The 20,481-nt window shown below is 38.1% G+C and overlaps 1 protein-coding gene across 4 annotated transcripts in view; it reads left to right on the top strand.

Annotated features, from left to right (window-relative positions):
* IPP (intracisternal A particle-promoted polypeptide) overlaps positions 1–20,481 on the top strand; it is a 47,205-nt gene that overhangs the window by 11,800 nt on the left and 14,924 nt on the right. For 3 of the 4 annotated variants that reach the window (XM_032877645.1, XM_032877644.1, XM_032877643.1), the window contains exons 4-8: positions 4,676–4,831; positions 5,810–5,977; positions 11,381–11,518; positions 12,074–12,196; positions 15,764–15,984. In XM_032877645.1, the coding sequence (XP_032733536.1) occupies positions 4,676–4,831; positions 5,810–5,977; positions 11,381–11,518; positions 12,074–12,196; positions 15,764–15,984 (806 nt within the window). The remainder of the gene's footprint in view (positions 1–4,675; positions 4,832–5,809; positions 5,978–11,380; positions 11,519–12,073; positions 12,197–15,763; positions 15,985–20,481) is intronic. The other variant, XM_032877646.1, reaches the window with a different exon arrangement.

Genomic DNA, 20,481 nt, shown 5'->3' with positions numbered 1-20,481 from the left:
AAACATATAGTGTTTTGTGTTTAAATTTTTAACAGTATAGGGACGCCTGGGTGGCTCAGTCATCAAGCGCCTGCCTTGGGCTCAGGTCATGATCCCAGGATCCTGGGATCAAGCCCCCCTTCAGGCTCTCTGCTCAGCAGGAAGCCTGCTTCTCCCTCTCCCACTTCCCCTGCTTGTGTCTCTCTCTCTGTCAAATAGATAATTTTTTTTAATTAAATTTTAAACAGTATAGACTCATTAAGAAAAATAAGGTAATTAGCATTGTTAGTTTTCTTCCTATGCCACCATTCAAGGTTTATACCTTTATTTATTTATTTTTAAAGATTTTATTTATTTGACAGAGAAGAGACACAGCAAGAGAGGGAACACAAGCAGGGGGAGTAGGAGAGGGAGAAGCAGGCTCCCCAGTGAGCAGGGAACCCAATGCAGGGCTGGAGCCCAATGCAGGACTCAATTCCAGGACCCCGGGATCATGACCTGAGCTGAAGGCAGATGCTTAACGACTGAGCTACCCAGGTGCTCCAAGGTTTATACCTTTATATAGATTTTTTTTTTCAATCATGATTTCCTTAGCTCTGTGCTTTTGTTCTGTATTTAAATGAATTTGATGCTGTCTACCAGTTTTTCAGTCTTTTTATTCCCAAATTTTCTTTTTTGACTTGTCTTTTGGTTGGCTGGATTTCATCATCAAGTACTTTTTTTTTTTTTTTAAAGATTTTATTTATTTATTTGACAGACAGAGATCACAAGCAGGCAGAGCAGCAGGCAGAGAGTGGGAGGAAGCAGGCTCCCCGCTGAGCAGAGAGCCCGATGTGGGGCTCGATCCCAGGACTCTGAGACCATGACCCGAGCTGAAGGCAGAGGCTTAACCCACTGAGCCACCCAGGCGCCCCATCAAGTACTTTTTTAAAGAAAAGTTCATGATTACTGTATTTCCTAAATTTTTTCATATTGAAAATTTCTGCCTGTTGATTTTTAAGTTAACAGCAATTTGGATGGGCATAATAATTTTTTTTTTAAGATTTTAAAAATTTGGGTGGCTCTGTCAAGTAAGCATGTGCCTTTAGCTCAAGTCGTGATCCCAGGGTCCTGGAATTGAGCTCTGCATTGGGCTCCAGCCCTGCATTGGGTTCCCTGCTCACTGGGGAGCCTGCTTCTCCCTCTACCTCTGACACTCACCCTTCTTGTGCTCTCTCTGTCAAATAAAAAATAGTAACATCTTGGGGGAAAAAAAAGTAATCTCTACACCCAACATGAGTCTCAAACTTAACAAACCAGAGATCAAGAGTTTATGCTCTATCAAATGAACCAGTCAGACACTCCATGGATGGGCATAATATTTTTTTTAAGTTTATTTATTTATTTATTTGACAGAGAGAGACAGAGCAAGAGAGGGAACACAAGCAGGGGGAGAGGGAGAAGGAGAAGCAGGCTTCCTGCTGAGCAAGGAGCCCGATGTGGGGCTCCATCCCAGCACCGTGGGATCATGACCTGAGCTGAAGGCAGATGCTTAACAACTGAACCACCCAGGCACCCCATCTTTTTTTTTTTTCTTAAGATTTTTATTTATTTATTTGAGAGAGAGAGAAAAAACAAGCATGTGCATGTGCCTACTAGCAGGGGGAGGGGCAGAAGGAGAAAGAGGATCACAAACAATCCTCACTTGTCGAGGAGCCCAACTCAATGCTCAGTCTCACAACCCACGGAATCATGACCTGAGCTAAAATCAGGAGTCCAAGGCTTAAATGACTGAGTCACCCACTTGCCACCATTTCTCACAGTATAGAAAGTAGGTTTCACTATTGGTCATTTCCATTTTACAGATAAAGAAACTGAAGTCCGAGAGATTATGTAGTTTGACCCTATCACATATTTAGTAAATGCTAAGGCCTGAACTTGAACCCAGATTTCTCTCATTCTGCAGCTTAACCTGATACTCCTTAACCCTCCACCTCCAGCCCTCCCACCTGCACCCTTTCATTGGCATTAAGAAACACGAATGTGGGCATTACCTATAGGTGTTGTTTCAGCAGAAGTGTCATAGTTTCAGCTTTAAATCATAACAATTGGAATCTCTCTGACTCTTCTACCAGAGAGATACAGCAGCTTGGTGAAAACCATCAACCCTCACTTTGGCCAGCTAGGTGCTGGACACCTGTGCATATAAAGAGAAGACCCAAGAAAGAAGAGATGAATCTCATACACCCTACGCGGGGCTGGATTTCATGAGCCTGAAATCATGACCTAAGCTGAAATCCAGAGTCAATTGCTTAATTAACTGAGCCACCTAGGTGCCCTGGGCATAATATTCTTTTTTTTCTTAAGATTTATTTATTTAGGGATGCCTGGGTGGTTCAGTTGGTTAAGTGCCTTCATCTCAGGTCATGATCCTGGGTCCTGGGATTGAGCCCCTCGTCTGGCTCCCTGCTCAGCGGGGAACCTGCTTCTCCCTCCCCCTGCTGTTGTGCTCTCATTTGCGTTCTCTCTATCTCCCTCTCAAATAAATAAAATCTAAAAAAAAAAAAAGTATTTATTTACTGAGAGAGAGTGCACACACATGCATGCACTCAAGTAGCGGGGCGGTGGGAGGGGCCCAAGCAGAGGAAGAGGAGAGAGGATCTCAAGCTGACTCCCTGCTGAGCTTGGAGCCGAACACGGGACTTGATCCCAAGACCCTGATATCACGACCTGAACTGAAATCAAGAGTCAGACGCTTTACTGACTGAGCCACCCAGGAGCTCCGGTCTTCATCATTTTATTGGAACTTCATTGTTTCTCATATTTATCATCCTCTAATGTTAAAATATTTTCCTTTGCTCTGTATTCACAGCTGTTTTCTCAAGTCTTTAAATTGATGGTTTGATTTTTCATCATGTCTATTGTGTTTCTTGTTTCTAATTTATTAAGTCTGTAATACTGTCATTTCAAGTTCTCACTTTGTTTCCTTAGCAAAGCATCTAATTCTGCCTTTGAGTTTTTTTGGTTTTGGGTTTTTTTTTTTTTAAGATTTTATTTATTTGACAGACAGAGATCACAAGTAGGCAGAGAGGCAGGCAGAGAGAGAGAGAGAGAGGAGGAAGCAGGCTCCCCACTGAGCAGAGAGCCCGGTGCGGGACTCAATCCCAGGACCCTGGGATCATGACCTGAGCTGAAGGCAGAGGCTTTAAGCCACTGAACCACCCAGGAACCCCCCTTTGAGTTTTTTTTTAAATAGGATCTCCATATGTTTTTTTTTTTTTTTCAATTTTTATTTTAAATAGGCTCAACGTCCAGAGTGGGGCTTAAACTCATAATCCCGAGGTTGAGAGTCACATGCTGTACCACCTGAGCCAGTCAGGCACCCCAGATCTGTATTTTTAAGTAATTCTAAATAATTAATTCTAAGTAATTGATTAAGTAATTCTAAAATTTTAAGTAATTCTTCACATGCTGTGAAGCATGTATGGGAAGTCTGTTTGTGTTTGTGGCTAATGTTTTATTCCAGAATGAATTATTTCTCCTCTTTTTCCTGGGCTTTATTTTAATATACTTATTGGTATATTGCTCATGTATAACATGGGCTACTCTCTTCAAACCAGTTTACTCTGATAATGGAAGAGCTAATTCTCCTTGACACCCTTTCTACCTTAGTGTAACTTCCAGCTAGAATTTAAGGACTGTGTTGTGTTCTTGCCACTTCTTTCTAGACTGAGGTATGAAGGTGGTGGAAGAACAGAGATCTGCTAAGGCTTAGATATTTGCTTAGGGACCTGGACTCTGAGCTCTCCCTAAGATCCTATTATTGATTTTGTGTCAGGGCTTACTTAACCCAGCTAAGGATATGTCTCATTAGTGTGGACATCTAACTGTGCCCTGTTAGATAGCAAGCCATGGTGATTCTGTCTTTACCTCGATGGTCCTGTAAAGGATTTCCTGTAATGGTTTTTCCTTTGACTTCTCAGTTCTGCTTCTTACCTGCTCCTTCTACCTTTCTAAATTCTTAGTCATTAGTGAGAATTCTCAAGATTTGGTTAATTGACCTTTTTTCCTCAATATTGCTTCTGGGATATGGGAACAAAGCTTGGAGACAGTTCCTTGCAAGCATGTATGGTGCTTTTGTGTCAATTAGAAAATAGTCCCTCTCAAGGGGCCAGGTCTTATGGATTGGCAAGTGGGACATAGGTTGACTTTCATCCCCACTTCACCTCAGCTAAGCATCCTTGAGCAGGAAGAGTCTACCCAATTATGCTCAAAGTCTCTTTGGGAGATGGACCTCATCCCACTGGAATCTTTTGTTTCTTGATTTGACTATCATTTTTTAAATTATGTGACATAATTTTATATCTTTCTGTTATTAAGCCGTTAAGTATAGAATATGGGGCTATTTTATTTTTCCGTTTTGTTGGATAATCATGATCCTGTTTTACCTTGCCATCTTTGTTTAGAAATCCTCACACATGTGTTTTTAAATTAGGTATTATGAAGCATATTGTTAAAAACCATCTTTGATTTAAGGAAAGTTTATTCTTTAGTAACAATGAGAAAAATAATATTTGGTATTGTGGGAAACAATCACCATTGCTTGATGATGAGTTTTTATATTTTTTGATAAATATATTCTATCTTTATGGGAACATGTCTTTTCAATATTTATTTAAAAGTTGATTAAAACAGTATCTTGTCTAACTTGCTTTAGGAGTATCTGATTTTAATCTTCGTGTTGCGTTGCAAACACTTTTGAAAGAGTACTGTGAGGTGTGCAAATCTCCCAAAGAAAACAAGTTTTGTAGTTTTCTGCAGACATCCAAGGTTCGGCCTCGGAAGAAAGCAAGAAAGTACCTGTATGCAGTAGGTGAGAATCTTTTAAAAGGTGACGCAAATAATCTTTATTTTTAGGATTAAAACCTTTAATATTTTGTTATTATTTTACACATCAGAATATGCAAGTGTGTCAAATAGGCATATTTAATTTCACATATAGGCTAAAAATTAATTGTGTTTTATACAGTGGATACATCTAAGAATAAATAGCTATTTATTTGACATCTATTATTCTGTGATCCAAATTGTTGGGTTCTTAGATTGCCCAATTATTGTCAAATAACTTACGAAATACTGCTTTAAAAGTTAAAAATGTGAATTCTAGTGAAAAATAGGGAAAATCTCAACATTTTTAACTATTCATGGCAGCTTAGATGATTAGGGGTAATAGGAACCAGTGGTCGCTAAAGTGTGGGTGGATAGGATAATCCACAGAAGTATCAGGAGAACATATTAAAACATCTTTTTTATTTTAAAAAGCAGTAAGTCTCATTAATATGTGAAGTATATATAGACAGATTATCCAAATTTATATGCATATTTTCATATATTCATAACATAATTTATCATCTGTATATAATTATATGTATAAGTTTATGTATGCTATAATATATAAATATGTAATTTTTTAGTGCATGCTACAGTTTTTTTACTGATATTATGTGCTGTTCAACTCACTATTTTTAATTGAAAAATATACTAATAGAAGTCATAAAGAGACTTCCTAACTAGACAGATAACCAGCTCCTTTTATGTTTTATCTAACATTTTATGACCAAAACCAGGTGGTAGAATGCTGGTTGACATCACTGCATTTAAGCCATCATCTTTCAGGACTTGGGGCATATAAGAATATTTGTATACATGGCAGGCTCTAAAGTACTTTTTCTTTGCTATAAAATAATTATGGGTTAAATGTCTAGATGTAGAGGGCTAGATTTTTCTCATTACTTTCATTTACATATTTAGCAGTAAGTGATTCGCTGTTTATCTCCTTTCCTTCATTCAGGCGGGTATACTCGGTTGCAGGGGGGTCGTTGGAGTGATAGCAGAGCCCTCAGCTGTGTAGAGCGTTTTGACACCTTTAGCCAGTACTGGACCACTGTGTCTTCACTTCATCAGGCTCGATGCGGGCTAGGAGTAGCAGTTCTGGGAGGGATGGTTTACGCTATTGGAGGTAATAATGAAATGTCTTTTTTCTCTCATTAGTCACTAGCTGTAAATTGGCTGCATTCTTATATGACTTATATATATTTCTAGGTGCTATGGGGTATGCATATATATGGTTGTCCTCAATAAATATTTAATGAATAAATTAATGAAACGAAGAAAAAGGAAACAGAAGATAATGAATGTTTCAGACCAGGGGGATACTATGATTTATCCCAAGGCAGAATATTTAGGTTTGGTTTCATTGAAAAGTTGTTTATAAAATGTGGAACCAAAATTTAGGTCAATGTTTGTGATAAAAATTATTTTAATTTTGAAATTTAATTTCACATACTAGAAGTTGTATTACAAATAATTTTTAATTAACATTGTTACCTGGACAGTGAGATCTATAAAAACTAAGTCAGCTAGACTTTGGGATATGTTTCTTGATTGAAATCACTGTGTTTTATGAAACTATTATTATGAATTATAAAATGATTAATAAAATTAAATAAAAGGAGTTTTGGATGTTGGAGGGAACTAAATATCAGAGGAGGATCTAAAGAGAAATAAATGCTAACACTTTTTTTTTTTAAAGATTTTATTTATTTACTTGACAGAGATCACAAGTAGGCAGAGAGGCAGGCAGAGAGAGAGAGGAGGAAGCAGGCTCCCTGCGGAGCAGAGAGCCCAATGTGGGGTTTGATGTGGGCTCGATGTGGGGCTCGATCCCAGGACCCTGGGATCATGACATGAGCCGAAGGCAGAGGCTTTTAACCCACTGAGCCACCCAGATGCCCCCACTTTTTTTTTTTTAAGATTTTATTTATTTATTTGACAGAGAGAGAGAGAGATCACAAGTAGGCAGAGAGGCAGGCAGAGAGAGAGAGAGGGGGAAGAAGGCTCCCTGCTGAGCACAGAGCCTGATGTGGGGCTCGATCCCAGGACCCTGAGACCATGACCTGGGCCAAAGGCAGAGGCTTAACCCACTGAGCCACCCAGGCACCCCGGCGGTAACACTTTTATATCAGTATTTACTTCTGGATAATTTGTGTTTGTAGCAACAAGCCTAGATAGGTCATCTCTAACCCTTACAACTAATCTTTATGCCTTATTTCTATGGGTTAGTCTAAAACACAAGAAGTTATATATCAAAAATATTTTTTTTTAATATTTATTATTTGAGAGAGAGAGAACTAGCAGGTGGGACGGGGGGAGCAGAAGGATAGGGAGAATCTTAGGCAGACTCAGTGCTGAGCCCAGGGTAGGGCATGATCTCACTACCCTGAGATCACCAACCTGAGCTGAAACCAAATTTGGTCCCTTAACCGGCTGAGCTACCCAGATACCTCTTGAAAATGTTATTATTATTTTTCAACTATGATACTATCAGTTTAAAATGAGAGAGAGAGATGGAGAATATTTGGTTTTTATTTCTCTTTTGGAGAGAACATAATTGTTGCTAAAAATTAAAATTAAAGTTCATTAAGAGGCAGCTGAGTGGCTCAGATGGTTAAGCAGCCAACTCTTGATTTTGGCTTAGGTCATGATCTCACGGTTGTGAGGTTGAGTCCCACATTGGTCTCTGCTCAGTGCAGAGTCTACCTGTCCCTCTCCCTCTACCTCTTTATTAAATCAATAAATGCCCTGTTGAATCTAAAAGTCCCAACAAAGAAATGAGAGTTTAAGCAAAAACTTTGTCAGCATAAAGACCATAATTCTATATAATCTTTGACTAGAACACTAATAGCTCTTTTTATATACATTTTGGCAGTTATGGATAGTTTCAATGCATGAATGCTCCTGTTTAACATAGGGTCACAGTGTCCTGTGTGACACTTTCATATATATTTGTCCCCTTTCCTGATGCCACAGAAATACTTAGGAGCACCCTTCAAAAATGCTATGACTTGGGGGCACCTGGGTGGCTCAGTGGGTTAAAGCCTCTGTCTTCGGCTCGGGTCATGATCCTAAGGTCCTGGAATTGATCTCCATGTCGGGCTCTCTGCTCAGCAGGGAGCCTGCTTCCTCCTCTCTCTCTGCCTGCCTCTCTGCCTGTTCGTGATCTCTGCCTGTCAAAGAAATAAATAAAATCTTTAAAAAAAAAAATGCTATGACTTCACTAACTTTTATTTATTTATTTATTATTCTAAATAGGCTCCACATTCAATGTATGGCTTAAATTCATGACTGAGGTTCAGGGCCATATGCTCTGTCAACTGAGTCAGCTAGGTGCCCCAACTCGGCCTACTATTATTAATACTATCAACATTGCTATCCTAAGATATTTTATAATGTATAATGTTAAGACGATTTTTATTATCAAAGTAATTCAGGTTTGTGATAGAAAATTTTGCTGAAATTGAAGCATATAAAAAAGTAATAATCACCCATACTCCGATCATATCGCCCAGAGATAATCACAATACTTGGTTTATTTCCTTCTACATACATACATATCTGGGTTAATATTCTAAATACTATTTTTGAAAATTAAGATATAATTCACATACCATAAAATTCACCATTTGAAGTATATGGTTCAGTGATTTTTAGCATATTTACAAAATCGTACAACTATTACCACTGTTTAATTCCAGAACATTTTTATTACTGCCAAAAGCCACTCTTATTATTTAGAGAAATTTTTATATCAGTGTAGGGAATTGTTTGCGAGCTCTGTTCCTAGACTCCAGCCAAGGGTCAATCTTGCAAGCAGGCCTTTCTAAGGTTAGGAATTCTCAGACCTGCTGTGCTGATTCTTTTCTGCACCGTAGTTTTATATGTTCAGGATTCTAGGCCCTCATAAAATTATATGTGCCACAAATACTTTTTGCAACTCTGCTGCTTCATCTTTCACTCTCTTTATGGTATTTTTTTTAAAGATTTTATTTATTTATTTGGAGAGAGAGATAGTGAGAGAGGGAACACAAGCAGGGGGAGTGGGAGAGGGAGAAGAAGGCTTCCCTCCGCTGAGCAGGGAGCCTAATCCGGGGCTTGATCCCAGGACCCCAGGATCATGACCTGAGCTTAAGGCCGAGGCTTAAGGACTGAGCCACCCAGGTGCTCCCTTTTCTTTTCTTTTTTTTTTTTTTAAGAAGTATCTTTTTCCTTTATTATATCTTTTGATAAACATATTTTTCATTTTAATGGGGCTAACTCTGTTATTTATTTTCCCTTTATGGTTTCTTGTATCTTTTTAAAGAAATCCTTCTCGGGACGCCTGGGTGGCTCAGTTGGTTAAGCAGCTGCCTTCGGCTCGGGTCATGATCCCGGCGTCCTGGGATCAAGTCCCACATCGGGCTCCTTGCTCGTCAGGGAACCTGCTTCTCCTCTGCCTGCCATTCTGTCTGCCTGTGCTCGCTCTCTCTCTCTCTCTCTCTCTGACAAATAAATAAAATCTTTAAAAAAAAAAGGAAATCCTTCTCTACTACAAAGTCATGATGATATATACCTTTATTGTTCTCTAAAATTTTAGTTTTAGAACTAAATGTAGGTCTGTAATCTGCCTGGAATTGAGATAATAGGAGTAGGGAACCAGTTTCATCTTTTCCTTGTATATGTAACCAATTATCTCAGCATAAAAAGCTTTTATTTGCCTATTGCTGTGCAGAGCAAACTTCGTCATATATCAGGTAATCATATATGTGGGTATCTGTTTCTAGAATTTCTTTTCTGTTTTGGTCTCTCTGTGTATTGCTATCTTAATTACTATAGCTATTTTGTTTGTTTTTTATTCATTTGAGAGAGAGACAGAGACAGAAAGAGGGAGAGGCAAAGGGAGAGGGAGAAGCAGACTCCCTGCTGAGGTGGGAGCCCGATGTGAGGCTCTATCCCAGGACCTGGAGATCATGACCTGAGCTGAAGGAGACTCTAAACCATCTGAGCCACCCAGGCACCCCACTATAGCTCTGTTTTAATTCTGATAAGCTTATCTGATAGGATAGTTTCTTCCCTTACTATTACTATTGTGTGAGAGTGCTTGGCTATTCTGGGTCCTATGTACTTCCATATAAATTTTAGAGCCAGTTCATCAAATCTGTTTTCTTCTGTCAAATCTGTTTTTAAAAATAATGTGTGATGATGGACTACTACTCAGCCATAAAAAAATGAAATCTTGCTGTTCGCAATGATGTGGATGGAACCCAGAGAGTATTATGCTAAGTGAAATCAGTCAATCAGAGAAAGACAATTATCATATGATCTCATTCATATGTGGAATTTAGGAAACAAAACAGAGGGTCATAGGGGAAGAGAGGAAAAAATAAAACAAGATGAAATCAGAGAGGGAGACAAACCATAAGAGACTTTTAAGCATAGGAAACAAACTGAGGGTTGCTGGAAGGGAGAGGGGTGAGGTGTTAGGGTAACTGGACATTAAGGGGGGCATTTGATATAATGAGCACTGGGTATTATATAAGACTGACAAATCACTGACCTCTACCTCTAAAACCAATAATATATGTTAATTGAATTTAAATTAAAAAATGTTAGTTGGAAAAAATAAATAACAATAAAGTATGATTTCACTTATATGAGGTACATTAATCAAAATCATAAAAGACAGAAAGTATAGTGGTGGCTGTCTGGGACTGGTGAGGGGAGAACGGGGAGTTATCGTTTGAATCAGTATAGTATTGCAGTTTTATAAGATGTAGAGAATTTGGGGAGTGGATAGTGGCATGGCTACACAAAAATATGAATGTGTTTAACATCACTGAACTCTACACTTAAAAATGGTTAAGATGGTAAATCTTATGTTACTTGTATTTTAACACAATTTTTTTTGTGTTTCAAATTGGGATTATGTTAAATCTATAAATCAGATTGGGGATAACCATCTATACATTCACTCTTCTAATTCATGAATATGATATATCTCTTCATTTATTTAGCTTTTCCTTAATTTAAAATTTTACCTAAATGAAGTTTATAAATTCTGTATGCCAGAGGTTTTGTACAATCTTTGATTAGACTGACTTCTAGGTATAGTCTATTTTAAAATTCTATTTTAAGTGGTACCTTTTTAGAAATTTTTATTTTTATTTTCTCTTCGTTACTAGGTAAGGATTGGATTAAAATTCAAATTATACCAGAGCCAGGTATCCAAACTAATACATGAAAAAACATAGAAGTGTTAAAGTACAAATTTTATCCTCAAAAATTACATGGATTATTTGGGTGGCAAAATTAGAAATAATAGGAAAATGATGCCTTGCTTCATTAAATGGGCTTTAATAAATGATAGTGCTATTGATTTATAATACTACTTACTGGGCAAACTAATTTTAATGAATAGCATAAAATCAGACTTAATAGTTGAATTTCTCATAACATGGAATGCTACTGAATATTGATTGTATTATGGTTCTAGGCTATTAGCATTATTATTAAACCTTCTGATATGTGTCTCTTTTATTTAACTCAGGTGAAAAGGATTCAATGATTTTTGACTGTACTGAATGCTATGATCCAGTTACTAAACAGTGGACAACTGTAGCTTCAATGAATCACCCCCGCTGTGGTTTGGGAGTGTGTGTGTGTTATGGGGCTATCTATGCTTTGGGTAATTATGCTTTTCAGTTTAAGGATATCTGGTATTATTTAAATTCTTAGATTCTAGTTACTTTAGACATTTTTCTTTCCTCCCACAAGAAACATGTCTTTTCAGCTTTATAAATTTAATTTTCAAGTTTGAGTTACTTGGGGAATATTGTCAAGTATGGATCTCTTAGAAGGAGATGGAGATAAAGTGTAGTAAGATGTCCAGTGAAGCACTTCAGCTGACTAATTAAATCTCATGATTAGGATAGCCATTCTGAATGTGCAGAAGTTGTTTCAAAAGGTAGTTTTGCAAAATACCTTATTTCCTAAGCAACATGATGAGCTTTTTTTTTTATTTTGTTTTGTTTTTTTTAAATATCTGATGAAAACTAGTCAGAGTTAAGATCCAAGTTTTATAGGCAGATTCCAACTTTTTGTATGATCTTAGACAAATAACCCCTCTGGTACATATGATTATCATTCACATTATAAAGTTGCCAGATTAGATGCTTTCTAAGGTATTTTTCATAGATAAGATTTCTTTATCCAGAAATGACATTTTTCTTTTTGGTTACAGGTGGATGGGTTGGAGCAGAGATAGGTAATACCATTGAACGATTTGATCCTGATGAAAATAAGTGGGAAGTAGTTGGCAACATGGCTATGTCACGCTACTACTTCGGGTGTTGTGAAATGCAAGGTATTGCTTTCTAAAAATTTTTTTCTGAAAATGTATTTTATTTTTTGGGGGAGGGGAAAGGGAAGAGGGAGAAAAGAGAATCCAAAGCGGGCTCCATGCCCAGCATGGAGCCCAGTATAGGGCTCAGTCTCACAACCCTGAGATCATGACCTGAACTGAAGCAAGAGTCAGATGCTTAACTGACTGAGCCACCCAGGTGCCATCCTCTTTTTCCCCTAAGAATATATTTTTTGAAAAACTAAGCTTGAGCCTTTATTTTCACAAAACTATGTTTTATGTCTGTTAGAATTGACTGATTGACACTAACAGTATGGACGTATTATTTTAAACATTTTTATATGTTTTAATCTCTTATATCTTTATATCTGTATTGCCAAAATAATATTTTTTTTCCAAAATAAATAAAAGAAGAATTAAAAATTACAAATGAGCCGAAGACCTGACTAAGAAAATAAGCATTTGAACCTTCGTCCATCTTTTGTCACTTTCTCTCCCATACAGTCCTTAGTAAGTTAGGATGAGGATATGAAAAACAATCTTCACTGTCTCTTATTTTGGCATTTTCAGTGTTTTCTTACAGGGCACATTGTGATTCAGTCCACACAGAATATAATGCTATGACAAATTGGAAAAATGTTGTACCATAGGGTGCTGGGTGGCTCAGTGGGTTGAGCCTCTGCCTTCAGCTCGGGTTGTGATCTAAGGGTCCTGGGATTGAGCCCCGCATCAGGCTCTCTGCTTGACGGGGAGCCTGCTTCCCCCTCTCTCTCTTCCTGCCTTTTTGCTTACTTGTGATCTCTCTCTCTGTCAAATAGATGAATAAAATCTTTTAAAAAAAATGTTGTACCACATATTAAAATGGTGTACAAACATTATTTTGTCTACTATACCCTGAGAAGTAGTTGGTAAGCATTGTCAAGTAGAACTGGATTCTTGGTCCAGATTGGAGAGCAGATTTATATGTACCTGTAGAGTAGTGAGCAATGTGCTCCTTGTTAAAACAACTCGATCTGCTATTCCCAGCTCAAGTTCTTTCTGCTTTGTGAGTACCTTCTCAGATTTCCACTAGAATTTAAGTGTTCAAGTTACATGGTACAGACTATATCCTGTTGTGTAATACTATAGTGTTCTCTAATTGTTTTATATTTATGATTTTTATCTTCTCATATAAATTAAGTGTTCTGAGACTTAGTTTTCAGCATGGGGGTAGGGGCTGGTTTCTCTTCTACTAGCAAGAAGAGGTTCTCAGAATACCACCTAGGTGTTGGAGAATTCAATTCAACTCTAATACTGTGTACACATACCTGGAGATAGCATCAAATTCCACATCAGTCCTACAACACTCATCCTCCCCAGGCTATTATTACCTGTGCTTTGGAGTGACAGGCTATAGATCAGAGATTCCAGTGGTCCCTCCTCTTCAGGTTCAATTAATTTGCTAGTGTAGCTCACAGAACTCAGAGAAAATGTTACTACTAAAATGACATAACACAGGAGCAGCTAGATGGAAGAGATGCAAAGTCAAGTTATACAAAAGGAGCACAGAGTTTTCATGCCCTCCCTCTCCAGATACACCACTGTTCCCACATCTCCACATACTCACCAACCCAGAAGCTCTCCAAACCCTGTCCTTTTTTTTTTAATGAGTTGTCTTTTTTTTTTTCTTTTAATTTTATTTATTTATTTGACATAGAGAGACACAACGAGAGAGGGAACACAAGCAGGGGGAGTGGGAGAGGGAAAAGCAGGCTTCCCACCAAGCATGGAGCCCAATGCGGGGCTGGATCCCTGGACACTGGGACTCTGACCTTAGCCAAAGGCAGAAGCTTAACTACTGAGACACCCAGGCACCCCAAACCTGTCCTTTTGGATTTTTATGGAGGCTTCACTATATACATAGGCACAAGTGGTTAAATCATTGGCCATTGGTGATTGATTCAACCTCTACACCTCCTCTCCCCAGAGGTCAGGGGCTGAGACTGAAAGTTCTACACTCAGATCATAAGTTTGACTCCTTTGGCAACTACCCCCCATTCCTTAAGTGCTTTCCCAAAGTTGCCTCATTAACATAACAAAAGACACCCTTCTCATTCTGGACACTTTGGAAATTCCAAGGATTTAGCTTGCTGTGAGCAAGGAATTGTGGATGAAAACCATATATAGATGAGAAATGTATTTTGGTCATCTGAATGACCAACTACATATTCCTTTTTTTCATAATTTTTATTTTATTTATTTATTTGAGGGGGGTAGATAGCCTGAGCAGGAGGAGGGGCAAAGGGAGAGGAAGAAGCAGACTCCCGTTGACCAGAGAGCCCCACATGGGTCCGGATCCCAGGACCCAGGGATCATGACCTGAGCCAAAGGCAGCCGCTTAACCAACTCACCCACCCAGGTGTCCCCCAAATACATATTTCTTAAAAATCACAGTATTGTACCTTCTAAAATCATAGAGCTAGAGAGGCATCTTGGAGATTATCTATTTTAATCTCTTTATTTATAGATGAGCAAGCAGAAGATCAGGAAGGTTGTGAATTATCTTTTCCCACAGCTGGTTACTGGCAAAGCTGGAGCTAGAACCCAAGTTTCAAATCAAATATAATAAGCAACTCACAGTGACTTACATTGTAATGTACTCTAGTGATATGATCCTGAATACCTTAATCTTCCCATATAACTAATTTGAATTCACTTCTCTATATCCATTTGAGTAACAGGTAGGCTGTCACCAAATAAGGCTATATCATTCCCAGTTTAAGTGCATGGTATTTTTTTAGGGGAAAGAAAATCCCTCTCCCTTTCCTTTTTTATGTCATGTTAGCACTGATTCTGGAACTTGAGGTCATCAAGTAGATAATAAGGTGGAAAACCATGTCTGACTGTTTTGTTATAGCACTGTAAGTTCTTTGAAAAACAAATGCACTTAATTTTTTTTTAAGTTGTATTTATTTTAGAGAGAGCATGTGCATGGGGGTGGGGGAAGGGCAGAAGGAGAGGGAAAGAATCTTAAGCAGACTCCATTCTGAGCATGGAACATGACAACAAAAGACTCAGTCTCCCTGGGACCCCTGGGTGGCTCAGTTGGTTAAGCAGCTGCCTTCGGCTCAGGTCATGATCCCAGCGTCCTGGGATCGAGTCCCGCATCAGGCGCCTTGCTCGGCAGGGAGCCTGCTTCTCCCTCTGCCTGCCATTCTGTCTGCCTGTGCTCGCTCTCTCTCCCTCTCTCTCTGACAAATAAATAAAATCTTTAAAAAAAAAAAAAAAAGACTCAGTCTCCCAACCCCAAGATCATGACCTGAGCCAAAATCAAGAGTTGGACGCTTAACCAAATGAACTACATAGGTACCCTTTAAATGCCACTTTAAATTATACCTCTAATTCTTTGTAACATGCTTAAATATGAGCTATGATACACCAGACAGAAGTCAAATTTCTCTCTTAAAGGATAATGTGAGCCCTACATTAAATATGGTCTCAGCATAGCAGACATAAATCATAAGTCTTATGTTTTATAATTATTTACATTCTATTTTCTGTAGCATCTGAATAAAAATATTCTGTTTCCAGGTTTAATTTATGTAATTGGGGGCATCAGCAATGAAGGAATAGAGCTTCGTTCTTTTGAAGTGTATGATCCACTTTCTAAGCGTTGGTCTCCACTTCCTCCGATGGGAACCCGGAGAGCCTATCTTGGTGTGGCTGCACTCAATGACTGTATCTATTCTGTTGGAGGGTGGAATGAGACACAGGATGCTCTTCATACTGTGGAAAAATATTCCTTCGAAGAGGTAGGTTGGACAATTTCAAATGCTTTGATATCCTGTTCTGTTGTGATGTGCATTCTTTTATTCATGATATTGATCATTTGTAGTTTTTTTTTTTCTTTTTAGAGAACCAACTTTGGTGTTACAGGTTTTTTTCTATTGATTGCCTATCTTCGGTTTCATTGATTTCTCTATCTTTTTTCTTCTGTTTTGTTTTGTTTAATTTGCACTTTTTTCAGGGCACCTGAGTGGCTCAGTGGGTTAAAGTCTCTGCCTTTGGCTCAGGTCATGATCCCAGGGTCATGGGATGGAGCCCCACATCAGGCTTACTGCTCAGCGGGGAGCCTGCTTCCTCTTCTCTCTCTGCCTGCCTCTCTGCCTACTTGTGATCTCTTTCTCTCTGTCAAATAAATAAATAAAATCTTAAAAAATTTTTTGCACTTTTTTTCTAAATTCTTTTTTTTTTTTAAAGGTTTTATTTATTTACTTGACAGACAGAGATCACAAGTAGGCAGAGAGGCAAGCAGAGAGGGAGAAAGGAGGAAGCAGGCTCCCTGCCGAGCAGAGAGTCCAATGTGGGACTTGATCCCAGGACCCTGAGATCATGACCCAAGCTGAAAACAGAGGCCTAACACACTGAGCCACCCAGGTACCCCCTGCACATATTTTGAATCTCTGTTATTAAGTGTGTACAAATTGAGATTATTGTCTTATTGATGAATTGATCCTTTCATAGTCATGAAATATTTGTCTTTATGTTTGGTAATATTCTTTGTTCCTAAGTCTACTTTGATATTAATTTGACTAATTGATGTAGCCAAGCTATTTTTTGATGATTATTTGCATGGTGCATCTTTTTCTTTCCTCCCACTTTAAATCTATCTACATCTTTACAAGCTGCATCTCTGGTAAGATAACATACAGTTGTAATCTCTTTTTTTATCCAGGTTGACAATCTCCAACTTTCAAAAGGAATCTTTAGAATTTTTCCTGTTTATATGTAATGTAATTGGAGATATGGTTGGATTTTAGACTCCTGTTTTGCAGTTTTACTCTTTGTATAATTCATTCTTTGATCCTTTTTTCTCTCTTTTCTGAATTTACATTGACTATTTTAGTATTCCATTTTCTCTCTTTTATTATCCAATTAACTATAACTTTGCCTTTTTCTTAGTGGTTACTGTAGGGCTTACATTGTGCGTTATATGTATTTATACTATAAATATACTGTATCAAGGCAATCTTTGAATATTATCATATTCATTTTCTTATTCTTTTTCTTTTTTTAATTTTAAACCATTTTTATTTATTTTTGGCTTTCTCTGCCTCTCTCTCTTTTAGATTACTTATTTATTTATTAGAGACAGTGAGCAAGAGAGAGAATACAAACAGGGGGAATGGCAGAGGCAGAGGGAGAAGCAGGCTCCCCAATGAGCAGGGAGCCTGATGTGGGGCTCGATCCCAGGACCCTGGGATCATGACCTGAGCCAAAGGCAGACACTTAACTGACTGAGCCACCCAGGCACCCCAACAGTCAGTTACGTTTAAAATTAAATGTTAATGTGAAAGTCTTTGATAATTATACATATATTAATAATTCCTAGTCCTATTCTTTTCTATAGAACTAAGTTTCTATCTCATAACGTTTTCTCTTTGCATGAAGAACTTCCTTTAATAGTTCTCTTAGTGCTGGTCTTCTGGCATTTATTCTCTTAGTGTTCATTTTCTGAAACTATTTTTTCACCTTCATTTTTGAAAGATACTTTATTGAGTATAAAATTTTTTCCCTACCATCTAAAAGGTGATGTTTAATTATCTGCTTGCACTATTACTGATGGGAAGTCAGTAGTCATTCTTATCCTTGTTCCCATATATATATATACGTAATGTGTCTTTTTTTCCTTGGAGGCTTTTACAGTTTTCTGTTCATCATGGGATTCCAGTAATTTGATTATTGTTTATCTTTTTGGAGTTTTATGTTTAATTTGTTTGGAATTCATTGAACTCCTTGAATCTGTGGGATTACAGCTTGCATCAAAATGAATGTTTTCAGCCATATTTCCTCAGATATTCTCCTGCTATTTTTCTGAGACTCCAATAACATGCATGTAAGACCACTTTAATATTGTCCCACAGGTCACTGAGGCTCTGTTAATTTTGATCTCCCATCTTTTTTCTCTCTGTGGTTAAGTTCATTTTTGTTTTACAGCTTCATTGAGGTATACTTGATAAAAATTGTGTAGATTTAAGGTGTATAATGTGATGTTTTGATATATGTTGTGAAATGACTACCAAATCAACCTAATTAACATACTTATCACCTTATATTTTCCTGTTCCTTTTTTTTACTTTTTTTTTTTTTTAAGATTTTATTTATTTATTTGGCAGACAGAGAGGGGGAAAGCAGGCTCCCTGATGAGCAGAGAGCCCGATGTGGAGCTCGATCCATGACCATGGGATCATGACCTGAGCTGAAGGCAGAGGCTTTAACCCACTGAGCCACCCAGGCGCCCCTTTTTTTACTTTTTAACTGAAGTCTTTATTAGCCATTCTAATTTTTTAAAAAATTCCAGTGTAGTTAAACATACAGTATTGTATTAGTTTCAGGTTCTCTTTTCCTTTTCTCATGTGTGGTAAGAGTTGCTTTCTTACCAAATTTCAAGTATACAATATAGTATTATGAACTATAGTCACCATGTTTTATATTAGATCTCTAGAACTTATTCATCCTGCATAACTGAAATTCTGTTCTCTGTGCTTCAGTTTGGATGGTTTCTTTTGCTGTGTTTTCAAGTTCATTGATCTACATTGTCTCACTTCTAATATGCAATATCTAATTACATTTAGGGAATTTTTCATTTCAGATATATATATTTTTTAGCACTAAAAGATCTTTTTGGTTGTTTTTAATGTCTTCCATTTCTCCCCTCATTGTGTTCATCTTTTCCTTTAGATCCTTGAACATATTTATAATATCTGTTTTTAAGTCCTTGTCTGTTGTTCTCATTATCACCATCACTTTTGGACCTGTATCTGTTGAACTTTTTCTTCCTGTTTGAGTCACCTTATTCCTGCTTTTCCACATTTCTAGTAACTTCTGATTGGATGGTGGACACAGTGAATGTTATATTGCTGAGTGTTTGGATTTTATTTCTTCTTTTAGGAAGTATTGAGTTTACTTTTGGTAAGCAGCTAAATTATTTGTGAATCAGACTGATTCTTTTGAGACATATTCTTAAGCTTTGTAGGAAAGGTCTAGAGTAGTGTTTCCTTTAGGTCTCCTACTAAAAGCATGACCCTTCTTATGTCTCTATTGAATGTCCTAGCTGTTCAGCAAGGTGTCTTTATTTTGGCTAGTCAAAACTAGAATGTCATCCAGCTTTGTGTGAGATCTGGGAATTGTTCAGTTTATAACTCCCGTAATGGAAAACAGTTTCTCTAGTCACAATACTTTTGACACCAAATGTGCGTGTTTTCCATACCAAGCTGTTTCCCAGTTCTCTTATGTTCACCAACTAGGTACCCTCAAGTCAATTCATTTCTGACCCTAAAAACGCAACAGGCTAAGAGCTCAGTTTCACAGATTACCCCTCACTTTACACACCAGTTTCAAGTAGTGGGTCCTGAGGTTAACCACTAACTTATTTACACTTGTCTGACTTGGCTACAAGTTGGGGGTTCCCATAATCCTTTCCTCAGGTTCAATAATTTGCTCTAATGGTTTACAGAATTCAGGCGAACACTGTGTAAGTGGTCTATTGTAAAGGATTCAAATGGATAGCCAGATAAAGAGGTATATAAGGCAAGGTCCAAAAGGTCTTGAGTGTAGGAGTCTCTGTAGAATTTGGGGTGTGACACCCTTCTGACACATGGATGTGTTCACCAACCTGGATGCTCTCTGAACACCATAGTATAGAGATTTTTATGGAGACTTCATCATGAAGGCATAATTGATTATTAATTCAACCCCCAACCCTCTTCCCCTCCCCAAATGATGGGGGTGGGGATAAAAGTTGCAAGCTTCTAATTCTGCCTTGGTCTTTCTGGCAACCAGCCCCCATTTCTTCTTCTTCTTCTTTTTTTTGTAAAGATGTTATTTATTTATTTGACAGAGATCACAAGTAGGCAGAGAGGCAGGCGCGGGGGGGCAAGCAGGCTCCCTGCTGAGCAGAGAGCCCAATGTGGGGCTCCATCCCAGGACCCTGGGATCATGACCTGAGCTGAAGGCAGATGCTTTAACCCACTGAGCCACCCAGGCACCTCCAGCCCCCATTTCTGAAGCTATTTAAGGAGTCCACCAAGAGTTGCCTCATTAGAACAAAAGACACTAATATCATCCAGGGAATTCCCAGGGATTGAGGAGTTCTGTGTCAGGAACTGGGGCCAGAGGCCAAAGGTATACTTATGTCATATCTTCCTATGAGTTGTTCTGTGCCTATTTCTCATGAAGTTTTACTTTATGCATTGCATAGATTAATGGCATTCAGCTGAAGACACAAGGGGACCTCTGGCAGTCTTGCT

Source organism: Lontra canadensis, unplaced genomic scaffold (assembly GCF_010015895.1).
Source record: "Lontra canadensis isolate GAN:19392208 unplaced genomic scaffold, GSC_riverotter_1.0 scaffold60, whole genome shotgun sequence".
Lineage (NCBI taxonomy): Eukaryota > Metazoa > Chordata > Mammalia > Carnivora > Mustelidae > Lontra > Lontra canadensis.
The sequence above is the reverse complement of the archived record's forward strand: the minus strand, read 5'-3'. Positions and strand labels throughout refer to the sequence as shown.